The sequence below is a fragment of the Ziziphus jujuba genome, chromosome 2 (genome assembly GCF_031755915.1).
Source record: "Ziziphus jujuba cultivar Dongzao chromosome 2, ASM3175591v1".
Lineage (NCBI taxonomy): Eukaryota > Viridiplantae > Streptophyta > Magnoliopsida > Rosales > Rhamnaceae > Ziziphus > Ziziphus jujuba.
Window position 1 is genome coordinate 6,949,084 of NC_083380.1, and position 18,280 is coordinate 6,967,363.

An 18,280-nucleotide genomic window follows, 5' to 3' on the forward strand; every position below is an offset into this window, starting at 1 on the left:
TGTGTGAATCTTCATCAGTTTCAGCAACTGTTGATCTATTACTTCACGTATCCAATGATAGTGGATGTCAATGTGCTTTGTACGGGAATGATACATTGAGTTTTCAAATCCATGGCACTTTGGTTATCACAATGTATCTTGTAGTCTTCTTGCTTGATGCCCAATTATGTGAGAAAATGCTTTAACCACAACATTTCCTTACCCACTTCCGCTGCGGCAATGTACTCTGCTTCAGTAGTGGATAAAGCAACACACTTCTGCAATCTTGACTACCATGACACAGCTCCCCCTGCAAAAGTGTAGAGATAACCTGATGTAGACTTTCTATTATCAGGGTCTCCGGCCATATCTGCATCTGTATAGCCTTCTAAGATTGGATCACCTCCCCCGTAGCACAAGCACAGCTTCGATGTACCTTTAAGATACCTGAGAATCCATTTGACTGCTTCCCAGTGTTTCTTTCCAGGATTTGAAAGAAATCTGCTCACAACACTTACTGCATGAGCAATGTCTAGTCTGGTACACACCATTGCATACATCAGACTTCCTACCGCTGAAGAATATGGTACTGAGGCCATCTCCTCTATCTCTTCTTTGGATGAGGGGCACAATCTCTTACTCAACTTGAAATGATTTGCAAGTGGAATGCTGACCGGTTTGGCTTTATCCATGTTGAATCTCTTTATCACCCGTTCAACATACTTCTCTTGAGATAGCCATAACCTTCTATTCTTCCTGTCTCGGATTATTTGCATTCCCAAAATTTGTTGAGCTGGTCCTAAGTCTTTCATATCAAAGGACTTAGATAATTCTTTCTTCAGCTGACTAATCTTCATTGCATCTTGTCCAACGATCAACATGTCGTCCACATATAACAAAAGTGCAATGAAGTTTCCACCTGAAAATTTTTGAATATAAACACACTGGTCTGCTGCAGTTCTTTTATAACCTTGACTCACCATAAACGAGTCAAACTTCTTATACCATTGTCTTGGTGCTTGCTTGAGGCCATACAAGCTCTTCTTTAGCTTGCATACGAGGTTTTCTTTCCCTGAAACCTCAAATCCTTCTGGCTGCTCCATGTAGATTTCTTCATGTAAATCACCATGAAGAAATGCTGTCTTCACATCCATCTGTTCAAGCTCTAGGTTTAGACTTGCTACTAAACCAAAAATGACTCGAATTGAAGTCATTTTTACCACTGGTGAAAAAATCTCATCAAAGTCAATTCCTTTCTTCTGAAGAAATCCTTTGACAACCAATCGGGCTTTGTGTTTCACCACCTTTCCGCTGCCATCATTCTTGAGCTTGAACACCCATTTATTCTTTAGTGCCTTATTTCCTGTTGGAAGCTCAACCAACTCATAAGTATGATTTTTCTGCAAGGATTCCATCTCATCTTGCATTGCTTGCAGCCACTTTTCCTTCTCTTGATGAGAAATAGCTTCCTGGAAACTCTCTGGCTCCCCCTCTTCAGTAAGAAGAATATACTCAGATTCTGGAAATCTCTTTGATGGAATTCGGTCTCGCTCAGATCTCCGAACTTGTAAACCACTGGTTTAAGGAGGTGTACCATCATCTGACCGCTGTGATGGCCCTGCAGCTGCTTGAGAGGATTGAGTCTCCCCCTGCTCAATATCCCCTTCTTCCTCCTGGTCTGCTTCTGGTATATCTTCATGCACCTCATTATCTTCTGTGGCTATTTGTGCTGGTGCTGGATTAGGACAAAAATTCTCGGCACTAGAACTACAATTAGGAGACATTCTGGACTTTTCAATGTCTTCCATTTTCTGGTTTTCATGGAATACTACATCCCTTCTTCTAATAACCTTCTTTGTTTTCGGGTCCCATAACCTGTATCCGAATTCTTCATCTCCATATCCTATAAAGATGCATGGAGTAGATCTTGCATCGAGCTTCTGTCTGAGCTCCTTGGATACATGTACATAAGCTAAACAACCAAACACTCTTAAATGAGAGTAGGAGGGAATCTTACCCGACCACATTTTCTCCGGAATTTCAAAATTCAACGGTACTGACGGTGATCTGTTGATTAAATAGCAGGCGGCACGAACAGCTTCTCCCCAGAATGGCTTTGGCACCTTAGCCATACTGATCATACTTCTGACCTTTTCCATAATGGTTCGATTCATTCTTTCGGCTATTCCATTATGTTGTGGGGTGCGAGGGACCATCTTCTCATGTCGAATGCCGTGTCTTCTGCAGTAGGCATCGAACTCCTTGGAAGTATACTCGCCTCCATTATCTAAGCGGAGACATTTCAGCTTCTTTCTTGTTTCACGCTTTACCATGGTATGAAACAGTTTGAAGTAATCCAATACCTGGTCCTTTGTCTTCAAGAAATATACCCACACCTTCCGTGAAGCATCATCAATGAAGGTCAGGAAATACTTGTTGCCACCTAATGATTCCACCTCCATGGGACCACAAATATCAAAGTGCACCAGACTAAGCAACTCTGATCTTCTCGATGCAGAGGAACTGAAGGAGACTCTATGTTGCTTACCAAATAAGCAGTGACTACAAGGATCTAGTGCAGCATCCTTGCAAACAGTGATAAGCTTTTTCCTTGCCAAAGTGGACAATCCTTTTTCACTCATGTGACCGAGTCTCTGGTGCCACAGATTTTGAGACGCCTCTCCTTCTGCAATATTGAGGCTATCTGCACATATCTTCACATGAGTCTTGTACAACGTTCCACAAATATGTCCTCAGGCGACAACTATGGCACCTTTCGTCATTTTCCATGTGCCTTTGCTGAAGTAGTTGTCATAGCCTTGCTTGTCTAAGGCTGCTCCCGAAAGTAGATTAAGCCGAAGGTCTGGAACATGACGGACATCCTTCAAAGTGATTGTACAACCAGTATTCGTTTTTACCTGAATATCACCAGTTCCCATAATCTTTGCGAAACTGGAATTTCCCATCTTTACCGTACCAAAGTCTCCTGCTTTGTACGTTTTGAAGAAATCTCTGTGTGGAGTGACATGGTAGGATGCTGCAGTATCGACTACCCACTCAACATCTTGGGTTGATATATGAAGGCATGTCTCTTCTTCGGTGGAGCAGAGCGCCACTTCTCCTGTACAAGTGACTAGTGTCTCTCCATCCTTCTTCGGCTGATTACCTTGGAGTCTCTGCTCTCTCAACAACTTTCTGCAGTTCTTCTTCATGTGACCCTCCAGGCCACAATGATAGCACTTATACGATGATTTTCTGCCGTCTGTAGATCTGCCTCTCCCCCTATCTCGACTACCTCTTTGCTGTTTTCCTCTCTCTGTGACGAGGGCATGTGACTGATCCATGCCAATGTCCTTTCTCCTGGCCTCTTCATTAAATAGGGCATCCTTAACCATAGACATAGTAAGTTTGCCATTCGGGGCTGAATTGCCTAGAGAGACTACCAATGTCTCCCAACTGTCTGGAAGAGAGCTTAGAAGTAGGAGGGCTTGATCCTCATCCCCTAGTTGATAATCCACAGCAGATAGTTGATTTACCAAGCTCTGGAACTCACTGGTGTGCTCGGCTACAGAAGTTCCACTCTGTAATTTTAGATTTACCAATCGCTTAAGCAATAGGGCTTTGTTCCGAGCAGTCTTGGCCTGGTACATGTCCTCCAATTTTGTCCAGAGGGCATATGCATCAGTTTCCTTTGCTACATGATGGAAGACACTGTGGTCGATCCATTGCCTGATCTGACTGATCGTTTTCTTATTTAATTTCTTCCATTCTGCTACTTTGCTGGGATCGGGGTTTTCTCCTTTAGCTTCTATAGGATCAAACAGATCTTTACAATTGAGGAGATCTTCCATCCGAGGTCTCCAAAGTATATAATTTGTGGCAGTGAGCTTAACCATAGCTCCCGAAGATGATTCTTCCATTGACATTATGGCTTGACCAAATATGGAGCTGAATTTGGCAAAACGGAGTTAACCGTTGCCTCCGGAACGGCCGAAAATGGTGGACTTGACTCTTCCGGGGCCAAAATATAATTACCAGAAATTTTGGGGCAAAAATGTAATTTCACAAAATTTCTGGATCAACCTGCAAATACAGAAACTACAGGGGTTAATCTGTAATTTCCAATAGTTCAGGGGCTGTACCGTAATTTCAGAAAACTACAGGGGTCAATCTGTAATTTCCAATTATTCAAGGGCTGTTCCGTAATTTCACAAAATATTGATGACGTGGCAGATGGTGCTGACGTGTCAACACGTGGCAGATGACGTGGCTGATGACGTGTCGGCTAGCGTGGCAGATGACGTGGCAGGGGTGCGCTGACGTGGCTGCTGACGTGGTCGTCTTCAACCTCCAGAAGGCGCGTGCGGCGCGTGAGGCGCGTGAACTGTTGCAGAAAACTTCAGGCGGCGCGTGCGGGCGCGTGAAACGCTGTGTTTCTCTCCGGCGAACTTGTGTATTCTCCTCTCGTCGGGTACTTTCACCTGGTATTGTCAAATTAATTATTTGAGCAACTTTTCAAAACACCAACTTGAAGAACAGTAGCTTTGTTTCTTCAAATTTTGAACCCAAGCTCTCGACCTGGAGCTCTGATACCACTTGTTGTGGTTCTCTGACCACTTTAGAGAAGAAATATGAGAAGAAAAATAAAAAGAATTCTATTAATCTCTTAAAAATAGAATACAAAAATAAAAACTTCTCTCATGGAGGATTCTCACGTGGAACCTCTCTCTGCACTCTCCAATTCTCTCTCGAATTGCTCACTCTTCTCTCAAGCTCTCTCTGGAACTTAAACACTCTCTCTCTCGGAGTTTTCTCTCAATATTCCTCACTTTGGATAATATTGAGCTTGCTCACTTGGCTTGTATTGTATGCAACGGGATAGAGCCTATTTATAGGCTTACAACAGCCTCTGCAGAGCCCACAATTGTTGAACAATCCATTTTCGGTGCAGTGGTGTCAAAAATGGTGGCTGTCCAAAATGGTGGCTGTGGTTGGTGCGGCTTTGGTTGGTGCGGCTGGACTTCACAACTAAAACATGTTTCCGATGCCTGCAAACTGGAACTTCTAGTCTACTATTTCAAGGACCAAAAGAGCTGCATTCTTAGCTAACAGTCATTTACCATGCCCGACAAAGTTGAAGTTGGGGAAAAAAATGATTCAGTTGGGTCAGCTTTAAAATCTGGTAGATTTCAAATCTTCAACCTTACTTGCAATTTGCAAATCATGGTCCCATAAGTAGTCTCATCCCTGCTTCTTTTGGGTTTATTACAACACCTACCCAATCAGGGACTTAACAGTATAATGGCCATGTCCAAATAGTATTGGACAACTTTCTTCCTTATATTATCTGTCTTTATTGTTTGTTTCAATTATCAGAAACATTGTTGGGCTTGCTTTTTTTTTATTTTTATTTTTTGGCTAGTGTGGCTGGCCCCAGGCTCCCCTCTCCCCCCACGACTTGACCCCCCTGGTACACACAGGCTGGGATGTGGTGCTCTGCCACTGAGCTCCACAGCGAGTCAATTTGGATCCATTTGCTTGTTCAATAATGAATTTGCCATTTCATATTAAATGCAAAACTGGTTTTGGTGAATCTAATAAAGTTTTGATCTTTCATCAAAAATTTTTTTTTTTTATAATGAACTTCCCTTTTACTATAAAAACACTCCTTTTTTTTTGTTTCTTTATTATTTATATTGGTTTTATTTTATTAAGAAATTCCATAAGAAAAAAAAAAGAAAAAAAAGAAAAATTTGCAAAGAGATATTTTTCAAGCATTTTCTTTTGTTGAGAAAAATAAAAGAAAGAAAAAGGAGGAGAGTAAATTAGGCACGTGGAGGAGAGCAAGCAGATAACACAAATGTGCAGCATCCAATTGTTACCCAAAACTCCCACGCGACATACCCGCGCGTGTCCTTGCCTCTCCTTCACAAAAATAAGATTACCGTTGATTAACCCGCCAACGAAAGGTCAAGAAAAACACAGAGATACAAATGGAATATTATTGTTTTTATTATTTTTTTTTTTTTGGTGAATACTTTTTCTTCCTTTTTGATTATAAGGGTATCTGTCGGGAAAAACAAAAAATTGGTTCCAAGAGGTATGATCTTAAAGAAAGAATTTTGACAGTTTTCGTTCATGTCTTTGATTTCTGCATGATAAAGTTTTCAAATGTAATTCTACCAAAAACAAAAAAAGGAGAAAAACAAAAAAAAAAAAACAAAAATGTAAATGATAAACGGCAACAAATTGAAGAAGAACAGACTATCGTTGCTAATGACGCCCTCTATTCCTCTGCAGTATGGTTCTATATTTCAACCATATGAATAGTATCCTTTCAACAGCCACATCCACAAAAGTATAATAGGCATCACCCCAAGATTTTATCGTTGCCATTACTAGATAAGGAACTAGAATTCCAGCAGCAAATCCCAATCCAGTACTCAAGTAAAACCATTTGTGAATGAAGCTGTCACCATTAGTATTATCCTTGGGAATAACCAATCCATTATCAGGATCATCATCATCATCTTCATCACCAGGACATTTTACAGCAAGTGGAGCACCACAAAGGCTTTGGTTTCCACCATAAGAGGACGCTTCAAAAGTTGTCATGTGATCTTTATATGGAATCTTACCAGACAAGTCATTGTGTGACAAATTCAGATACCCCAAAAATGAGAGTGATTTCAAGCTTTCAGGAATTGCACCAGAGAACCGATTATTTGAGAGATCAAGTGATGACAATTCCTTCAAGTTGGAATGCTCTCGGGAATATGTCCACGTATATGGTTTCTGGACAAGTTCAGAGACACCAAGCCCAACAGTCTTGTTAACTCTCCTGGGAGATCACCACTCAAATTGTTTTCTGAGACATCTAAGGCTACAAGGGAGAGACACTTACTAAACATCAGAGACTGGTCTTTCATTATCAGAACATAGTTTTCTTCATAATATGTGCCCATGTACTTCCCATAGAATTAATGTTGAATGTTTTGGACTTGTGACATAGCTTTGAAATCTCCAAAGCTAGCAGGAATGCTGCCATTCAACTGATTATCTGCTAGGTCCAGGACTTGTAATGAACTTATACTCGATAACACTGCTGGAAGCTCTCCGGAAAATGCATTGGATCTCAAGCTAAGAATCCTTAAACTTCCAAAACCATATCCAATCCATGGTGGAATTCTACCCGATAATCTGTTGCTTCCAAGATCCAGTGTCTCCAAACTCGATAAGTTCTGGAAAGATGATGGAAGCTCTCCTGAGAATTTGTTGTGACTTAGGTGCAAGGTTTGAAGCATACTTAGTTGACCCAAGGAGGCAGGAATATTCCCAGATAAATTGTTTTTGCTAAGGTCTAATAACTTCAGGAAAGAACAATTTGCAATGCTTAATGGTATAATTCCTGTTAAGCTGTTGTTGGAAAGATCAAGGACTTCAAGATTAGGATTGTTACCAATAGAAGCTGGGATTTCTCCACTTATGTGGTTGTCGGAAATGGAGAGGAAAAGCAAGGAACCACTTATGTTATTCGGAATGTTACCAGAAAATTTATTTTTGGATAGATCAAGTAACTCAATGCTGCCATTTGGAATAGGAATGGACCCATGGAAGAGGTTGGAGCTAAAAGAAACCACTGCACGTTGACTTAATTTTAATGGATTCGGTAGCTACCTTCTAGTTGATTATAGGAAACATTCAATGATGATATGGCAGAGGAAAGTTCCCAAAACCAGAAAGGAATGGAGCCAGAAATGCTAGTATTTGGGATATCCAGATCTATGAGTTCTTTTTATGACTTAGCCAAGCAGGAAATGAAGGACCCAAATTGCATGAACCCATATAAAGATACAAGACTTGGAATGGGGAAGCCCAAATGGAACTGACATTAAAGGTAAAAGAGTTTGAAGACAATTGTAGAAAAATCAACCTATCTTGATTTAAAAAATGTGTTTCACTAATCATACCCGCCAAATGATTGGATGAAACATCCAAAAATAACAACTTAGAAAGTTGTCCCAAACTTTCTGGTAGGGTTCCATTGAGCTCATTGGTTCGTAGCCACAGATGAGAAACATTTTGAAGTAATCCTAAAGATTCTGGGATGGGACCATATAGAGAGTTATTGGACAATTCAAGACGAACGAGATTCTCGAGCTGACCTAGCCATTCTGGCAATTTACCTACCAAGTGATTGTTTGACAATACCAACTCTTGCAGACTAGGGAGGGGCCTCCTAGAAAGGAAACTTTCTGTTCCTTCAAGGAACTCGGGCAAAGTTCCAATCAAGTTGTTTCTTCCAATATCTAAATAGACCAGGTTGCAAAGTTTCCAATAAAGCATGGAATCCCACCCTTAACATTATTGGCAAAAAGATTTAAGTGAGTAAGAAATGTCATGTTTCCTATTGAAGCAGGAAGTTCTCTGTGTAGTTTATTGAAACTTAAATAGAGAACATGCAGCTTCTCCCATCTTCCCCTAAAAAATTGATAGCAACTTGCTGTAAGATTGTAATTTTTGTCAAGATAAAAAACTGCAAATTTGGCAGATCACTAAACCCAAGTGGGATTCTTCCAAACAACTTGTTGGCAGACATTTTTAAAGTTACAAGGCTGGTAATGTTGACAAACCAATAAGGTATTTTTTAATACATGTGGTTTGAACTAAGATCAAGATGAACAAGTGAAGTTAAGTTTACAAAGGTAAGAGGAGGAATCGGACCTGATAAGTTACAGGAAGATAGATGCAACTCAGTTAATGTTGGGAGCTTGTTTAGTGTCCTAAATCAGTCTAATCCTACAATTGAAAGATTAACTTTGTTCACCACAAGATGCTTCAGGGAGACAAGACCTGTTACCCATTCAAGATTATGAACTTGTAAACTCAAAGACTCCACATCAAGATACTGCAAGCTAGACAGGTTTCCTAATTTTTGAGGAACTGCGCCACTAAACCCAGAATGTGAGAGGTTTAAATATTGCAAATTTTTCAAGTATCCAAAAAATCCAGTTATTGGGTGCCATTGAATGTGTTAAAACTCAAGTCCAAATGTTTCAAGGACTCCAGTTTTGTCAATGAAGTGTTAGAAATTTTATGGATCTAAATATACATAATAAATTTCATAAATAATAAATTACTAACCTCCAAACGCAGCCATTGATAAATTAGATCTTTAATCCTGCAAAATAGAAACAACGTAAAGTAGTGCCTATGGATACACTACTCTCAAACCACTTTCAGATTTCTGAAAACCCTAATATTAAAATACCGTATGGCATATGCTTGCCCTAGACCTTTTATAATCTCTGCAAGTCACACTTACCCATTAATTTTTAACACACACAAAATACTAATAATTTAATAATATAATAATACTAGAAAAATATGGGTAAGTCAATGGGCTTATAAAGAGAGTTGATCCTCCAGTCCAATGAAGCCAACTGGAGTCTTATACAAAGTGTGTGACCAAGGGTCCTACTACAAAATAATAAAATAAGCCAGTCCCATTAATGGCATAAATAGTCCCTGTAAGTGAGTAATTGATTATGCCAAGTCCACAAATATTAATTTATTCAACATTCTCCCACTTGGACTGCATAATCATCATCATATAAAATCCAAACTCACTTACTATAGAATCTCCTGAACTATAATGCCATTTCATCCAAATATATAGTATACCGACAGGGCACAACAATATACTAGACTAGGCAGTAGAGATTCTCTCGGTAAATCTCCCATAACATTATACCATTTCAACTGAGTACTTTGCATGCTATAAACTCAGTCTAGATAGTAGAGATTTACCTAACCATATGCAATCTCCCAACCCACAAAACTATTTCATTCAAGCACATTGCGTATCGACAGGATACAACAATATACCCAAACTAGGTAGTAGGGATTCACCATGGCACCTGTTGATCAACATACACATATACATAGACTAATAGTCTCAACAGGCCTGTAAATATAAGGAGCAATAATATGTGTAATAAATCATCTCATAAATGAATAAATAATGATCCACATACATCAATGTATTAAAATATTCAAAGAAATAAATAATTCTCAACATGGATATTACTACAGAAAACATAATAAACTCCCACTGACCCACAGCAGTCTCAACTGCCTAACAATCCCATACGGGACACATGCTCCTCAAATATACCTACCGGTAAAGCCTTGGTCAGTGGATCTGCCACCATGCTATAAGTCGGCATGTGAACAACAGTAATGAGGCCCTCTTCAACTTTCTCCTTTACCACAAAATATTTCACATCAATGTACTTCGCACCAGGAGTACCTTTTAAATTATTGGAGAAAGATACCGATGCAGTATTATCATAATAGATCATAATAGGCCTCTCAATGGAGTCAACTACTCCTAAATCACGGATAAAATTCCGTAGCCAAACTGCATGACGGGTAGCCTCATAATACGCCACATATTCTGCCTCCATAGTCGAGGATGCTGTCACTGACTGCTTAGCACTCCGCCAAGACACAGCACCTCCTGCAATGATAAATATATAACCATTGGTAGATTTCTTATCATCCACACAACCTTTATAGTCTGCATCACTATAACCCACTACTTCAAAAGAGTTGATGCGACGATATGTCAACATATGATCTTTAATACCCTGAAAATACCTAAAGACCTTTTTAACTGCTTGGTAATGAATAGGACCGGGATTGCTCATAAATCTACCAAGTACACCCACAACAAAAGCTATATCAGGCTGTGTACAAACTTGAGCATACATCAAACTACCTACTGCTGAAGAATAGTGAACATTCTTCATTGCCATCCTTTCTCTATTATTCTTGGGACACTGATCTTTAGAAAACTTTTCACCTTTCATAACCGGTACACTTCCAGGAGAACAATTATGCATATCAAATCTCTTAAGGATTCTATCAATATAAGCTCTCTGAGACAATTGCAACACATAATTAGTCCTATCTCGAACAATCTTGATGCCCAAAACAAAAGAAGCCTCACCAAGATCTTTCATATCGAAATGGTTGCACAACATCTGCTTTGTCTCAGCTAATAGATCAGTGTCATTAGTAGCCAAAAGTATCTCATCAATATACAACACCAGAAATATAAAATTGCTCCCACTGACCTTCATATATATGCATCTATCAACAACATTCTCCTTAAAGCCATTTTCGGTGACAACCTCATCAAACTTAAGATACCATTGTCTTAAAGCTTGCTTAAAACCATAAATAGATTTCTTAAGCTTACAAACCAAATTACCATTCCTTGTTTGTTGGAAACCAACTGGTTGAACCATATATACATCCTCATATAAATCACCATTCAGAAAAGCAGTCTTGACATCCATCTGATGCAACTCCAGGTCATAATGCGCCACAATCGCTATAATGATTCTAAAAGAATCCTTTGTGGATTCAGGAGAGAAAGTCTCTGTATAATCAATTCCTTCCTTCTGGCTAAACCCTTTAGCTACAAGTCTAGCCTTATACCTCTCCACTTGACCATTGGAGTCCTTTTTAGTCTTAAAGACCCATTTGCACCCAATAGGCTTGCTACCCTCTAGTAACTCAACCAAATCCCAAACTCCATTTGATGCCATGGATTTTATTTCATCTTCCATTGCATCCAACAAAAAATTTGAGTTTGAACTGCTTATGGCCTCCTCATAAGTGACTGGATCTGAATCATCACTTATGTCAAACTCATGCTCCTGCAAGTAAACCTCATAGTCATCAGGAATAGCTGATCTCCTAGTCCTTTGTGACCTTCTCAAAGGTACATCAGCATCTGCAATAGCTGGAATATCTTGCTTTTCAACAATGAGTTCATTCTGACTAACTACTGGTTCATCAACTACTGGATCAACAATATCTCTATCAGGAACAACTATATTAGGAATGAAAATACTTTCTTCTCTAAATTGAGGCACCCTTGTTCCATTATTATCATCAAATCCAAAATCATCTTCAAAATAAATAGCCCTGTCTGATTCCACGATCCTTGTGGTGTGAGAAGGACAAAATAATCTTGAACCCCTAGATCCTATACAATAGCCAACAAAATATCCACTAATGGTTTTAGGATCCAACTTCTTAATTTGGGGATTATAAATCCTTACTTCAGCTTTGCAACCCCATATTCGAAAATGGTGCAAATTAGGCTTTCTTCCTGACCACAACTCAAAAGGTGTCTTAGGAACGGACTTACTTGGAACTTGATTCAAAATATAAGCCGCCGTCTTTAAAGCCTCTCCCCACAAATAATCTGGCAACCTAAAATTTGACATCATAGACCGCACCATATCCAACAAAGTCCTATTCCTTCTCTCAGCTATACCATTTTGCTGAGGTGTACCAGGCATCGTATATTGCGCATCAATGCCACACTCACGCAAATAAATAGCAAAAGGCCCTGGGTTCCTTCCAGTCTCATCATATCTACCATAAAACTCACCACCTCAGACCTTACAGCTTTTATTTTCTTATTCTTTTGAAGCTCCATCTTTACCTTAAACTCTTTAAAAGAAACTAAAGAATCTGACTTCTCACGAATAAGCTCAACATGTCCATAACGAGAGTAATCATCAATGAAGGTAATAAAATATCTATAACCACCCAAAGCAGTTGGTGTAAAAGGTCCACATATGTCAGTGTGGATTAACTCCAAAACATCTCCACACCTAGCTAACTTATCATTTCTTACCTTGGCAGTTAACTTCCCTTTCACACATTCAACACAAGTCAACAGATCAGAGAAATCAAGATTAGGAAGTATCCCATCCTTCACTAACCTTTTCATTCTGTGCCTAAAAATATGTCCCAAACGTTTATGCCATAACATTGAGGAATTGTCATTAACTCTTGGGCGTTTGGAAGCAACAATAGAATTAACAGAGAAATTGAGACCATTATTAAATAAATCAAGTTTATATAAATTGCCACATAAAGTTCCAAAACCAACAACTTTACCATCCTTAAATAATTCAACTTTGTTATTTCCAAACAAAAAACTATAACCTTGACTATCCAAAAGTGAAATAGATAACAAATTTCTTCTTATTGAAAGTACATATGAAACTTCTTGCAACTCCAAAGCATATCCAGTGGCAAGCTTCAACTTGATTGTTCCCACAATGTTCACCTTCACTCTTGAGCTATCTCCCATATATACATGCTGCTCAAGATTGGTTGGGCCCCTTCGGCTTATCATCCCCTGCAACGAATTAGTGACATGAATTGTTGCTCCAGTATCTAACCACCAAGAATTCATGGGCACATCAATAATATTGGTCTCAATCATTAAAATATTACCTTTCTTCTCTTGCTTTCCTTTTAAGGTCCAACAGTCTATCTTTTTGTGTCCAACTTTATTGCAGTATCCACACCTTCCATTGAAGTACTATTTCCTTTCTCTAATCTGAAAAACACCATCCCTCGGCCCTTTAGGCTTCATACCAGAAAACTTCTTCCTATTGGGGTTAAAACCCTACCCAGGCTTGAATCCTTGTCCTTTCTTTTGGAAAAACTTCTTGGACTTATCTACATGATGTGAAATCATAGCAACAGACCTAGACTTACTTAATCTAATATCATCCTCTTCCTTGACAAGGATAGTAGTCAATTCCTCCAAGCTACAACTTTCTTTCTTAGTATTCAAACTCGACCTTATATTATCAAACTGTGATAGAAGACTCCTTATAATAGAATAGGTCAAGAACTCCTCTCCAATATCCATCTTAAGGTCCTTCAGCTTATTATAATAAGAGGAAAGTAGCATAATATGGTCCCTTACTCCTTTAATACCATCATACTTGGTATTATTCAATAGGTCCAAATAATGATGCTTCTCATTCATATCAAACTTGATAAACTTCTTTCCTATCTCCTCAAGAAGTCCCTTTACAGTATCCACTTTAGGAATACTAGCATATATGGCCTCATCCATGTAATTCTCCATCATCATCATACAGCACTTATTAGAGTGCTTCCAATCCTCATAAAGTTTCTTAGCTGCTACAGTACTCTCATCAGTCGATATCTCTAGTAGATCTATCTCCAAAGCCAAATCCAATTTCATGAAGGTCAAATTCGTAACTAAGGTTTTCTTCCATTTCTGATAATTTGTCCCATCCAATTTCATCATGGCAGTCATGGGTGGAAGGTTTGGGGTGCTACTAGCTGTAAAAATAGTAAACAACAAGACATTCAAAAATTTAAGACAATTCAATTACTATTTTCCAGCCCCTCAACACAAAAACACAAACATAAATATCGCTTAGGGTCTTTGTAGCACTAAAGATACCCTTACGCGAGTCAGGGACAGTCAACTAAATAACCACAATCAAATGCATTGAACTGAATCACCGACAGGGCAACTCAGAACCTGCAATACATGGCATTTAATTAACTTCCACTGCCATTCCAGGCGTCATACAAAGCAACTAAAACTACCAACAGGGTAGCCTATTTACCCGTATAGACCCTGATTAATAAGTGAGAGAAAAATAACATATTAGCAATTTCATGAAATAGGCAAATATAAAACATCCCATCCACTATGCCAACATACATTACATTGGTACATATAATACAGATAAAATAAGTCTCACGATAGGTGAGTATCTAAAATCCCACACTACTATACCAACTAGGCACAAAGCCTCTTTGGGTAAGCTCACACAATCCAATTTTCTAATCACAAATATTTAATTTAATTTAATAAAATTAGATCATAATTTACTAACCTCCAAACGCAACCATTGATAAATTAGATCTTTAATCCTGCAAAATAGAAACAACGTAAAGTAGTGCCTATGGACACACTACTCTCAAACCACTCTCAAATTTCTGAAAACTCTAATATCAAAATACCGTATGGCATATGTTTATTTGCTTGCCCTAAACCTTTTATAGTTTCTGCAAGTCACACTTACCCATTAATTTTTAACACACACAAAATACTAATAATTTAATAATATAATAATACTAAAAAAATATGGGTAAGTCAATGGGCTTATAAAGAGAGTTGGTCCTCCAGTCCAATAAGCCAACTAGAGTCTTATAGAGAGTGTGTAACCAAGGGACCTACTACAAAATAATAAAATAAGTCAGTCCCATTAATGTCATAAATAGACCCTGTAAGTGAATAATTGATTATGCCAAGTCCATAAATATTAATTTATTCAACATGAAGGTGTAATTTCCCCACTGAGGTTCAAGAATACATACCTGCTAGACGAATATGGATTATGAAGATCAACTGCAATAACAGCTCCACTACTATTATCACAGCTTATTCCCGGCCATTCACAACAGTTGCTTCCCTCCCACGATGAAAGTTGCTTTTCGGGGTCATTAAGACCATTTTTTAACTCAAGAAGAACTTGTCTGTCAGCTCTAAGCAATCCATCACCTATGCATCACTGTAATGAACAAATTCTCTTATTAGAACAAAGAGAATCAGCGGCATCACTCAATCTTCCAAGCTACAACTGAAAGTCTAAAACCATGCATGAAATCTCAATATATATATAGAGAGAGATATATACTACTCTACCAAATTCCGTGAAGACCAAGATACTCTTATTTTCATTAAATAATAATAGAGGATAAGATTATTGCATGGTTTGAATTCAAAGCTATACAAGAGGTGGATGCCTAATAATATAAGATACTCAAAAGCATCAATACCTTGTCCTCAACAGAAACCTATAGTACTTGGTTCTCCATTCCAGAATGTTTTTTTTACCAAGTCAATATGAAAACTACTGAGAAAATTTCATGAAATTGCAAGTGTGCCTTCCAGCTCTTCCTGATATTGATGTATGATATCTTTATTATTATGTCTTTTGATTGCAGACAAGAATGTGATCATCAGCTTCATTTTTTTTAAAAAAAAACTGTTGCAAAATTTTCAACATAGTATTACTTTAATAATGAAATTTGGCATATAGTTGGAATAAATATTACAGCATTCCAAATTAATAAATGTTTATATCATTCAACAGCTCTTCAATTTTATTACCAGAGTCCTGCCAGCGTTGACTGATTCATGCAAAGTTTATCAACTTTAGTAAATTATATATACTTAATAATCAAACATCTAGTCTTCAAAGAACATGTATAGGTGGAATTTGAATGATAGCATAAAATAATTAGTTTTCTCAAATTACATTATATATGGTAGTCATACCAATTTAACAATATTATAAATGCATAACACCTAGGATTATTGCCCTTGTTTCCCTGTTCAATTTAAGCGCTTAAAAGTTTGGATAAAAATAAAAATAAAAAATAAAAAATAAAAAGAAGAAGAAGAAGAAGAAGAAGCTGTAATCCTAACAGTAATAGAAGCATTGGATCAGCTTTAAAATCTCAGAAAAGCAATAGTGCATCACTGCAATTAATAAATTTTCTCTTATTATAAAGAAGAGAATTGGTAACATTGTGTCCTTTATTTCCTTTGATGATCAAGAAAACTTTTATTTTGATTAAATAAGAGCAGTGGAAAAGATTGTGCATGAAAAGTTTAGTGCTATATACATTTCTTATATCATCAGCATAACTAAGACCAGTAAAAAAACCTTTTGAGTACTAGGCCACCGTTGCTGTATACCATTGGCCACATTATTGATAGTCAAGGTGCTTTAGGCAAGTCAATGTAGGAGCCAATGAGAAAATTTCATGAAAATGCAAGTATGCCTTCTTGATATCGATGTCAGTATTGTTAATTCTCTTTATTGCAGAGTAGAATGGTGGCCATCAGCTTCATTTGAAAAATAAAAAAAAAATTGCAAAATTTTCCACAAAGTTCTATTTTAATAATATTATATTTGGCTTATTGTTGGAATCAGGGGAGGAGGTAAGCTCTGGTTTATGTGGTCCCTTCTATAAAATTAATCTTAATTTGTTTTTGTAGTTTCCAAATCCGGTTAGGATTCTTTTATGTGGTAGTAAAGAGTCTATAATCATCTTTTTATCTAAACTTAATAAACAATTCATCTTTCGTCCTATTTATACACTAAAATCCACAATACAAAAACAATAAAAATAGATATCTAAAAATAAATATTGTTTTTCTCCTTGTTTTTGGAATATTTTGACTTCCAAGTTTTAATCTTTTACTTTCTTTTTTTTTTTTTTTTCAATTACATTCCATCTGCACAAGGAAATTAATAACTTCTGTTTTCTTTTCTTTTTAATTTTCTAAGCTTTTGTTTAAAAGAGAATAACATGTTGGTAGGAAAAAAAGTATAAATTCAATTATAAACGACTTTAAAAATTTAAAAGAAGGAAGAGTATTATTTTGATTTACATTTTGTTTTTTTTTTTTTTTTTTAATGAATTGATATACGATGGAGGTGAAATATTATAGTAAAATTATATATACTTTTCAGTACAAAATAAAAGTATGTTTTTTTCTTTTTGCTATTATCGAATGTTGTACATTAAAAATTTTTGTGGTGAATTTTCCCTTTTTTTTTTTTTTTTTAACAAAAACTTTGGCCCCCAAGATCAAGATCTTGGCTCCGCCATGGTTGTAATGAATATTACAGCATTCATTTTAATCATATTAGTTGGCAAATAGTTGGAATGAATATTACAGCATTCCCTGTGAATTAATATTTTGGAGTCAACAACTCCTAAAGTTAAATTTTACGTCCAGATTCCAATATTGATTCCCACACGCAAACTTTATCAAGTTGAGTAAACTTATACAAAGTACCCATTTAATCTTTGCAAAGAACATGTAGTTGGTGAAATCTAAATGATTGTATAAAAATAATTAGTTTTCTAACCTTTCATTTGGTAACATTTATGATTTTGGTTTTCAGTTTTCAATTATACTTTAAGCTTTTACCTAAGATGTGTATAATTGGTGGCTTTATGCTGTTAAGTGTTAGTGATAGTTGGGTTTCTCACCTGGCTACAAACTTAAAGGGGAAAAAAAAAAAAAAAAAAGAAGACACAATAGTTTCAAACTGTTTCAAAGGGACGACTTTCCTTTCTTATCTTCTCTGTTTTGAACGTTTCTTTCAATTTTCCACAACTTTGTTGGCAATAATGTCTTTTTATGTGGAAACTACTTGGAAAATCTCATGGAAAATGCATGTTTGCCTTCCTGATATTGATATACCGATTCTTTAGTCTTATCTCTTTTTGTTACGGAATTGGGAGAAAAACAAATGGCAACAGAAACAAAGAAATCGAAGAACAAACACACAATTAACGTGGAAACCCTTGACGGGAAAAACCACGGGCAGGGAGAAGCAAATCCAATATC

At 37.2% G+C, this 18,280-nt stretch overlaps 1 protein-coding gene across 1 annotated transcript; it reads right to left on the reverse strand.

Annotated features, from left to right (window-relative positions):
- Positions 1-6,252: 6,252 nt before the first annotated feature.
- LOC107417695 (receptor-like protein EIX2) lies at positions 6,253-17,726 on the reverse strand. The gene is given in 10 exon segments (XM_060814913.1): positions 6,253-6,743; positions 6,746-7,095; positions 7,246-7,654; positions 7,657-7,776; positions 7,779-8,312; positions 8,315-8,515; positions 8,518-8,995; positions 8,998-9,062; positions 15,191-15,409; positions 17,723-17,726. Coding segments are annotated over 10 exon segments (2,871 nt in total).
- Positions 17,727-18,280: the final 554 nt, after the last annotated feature.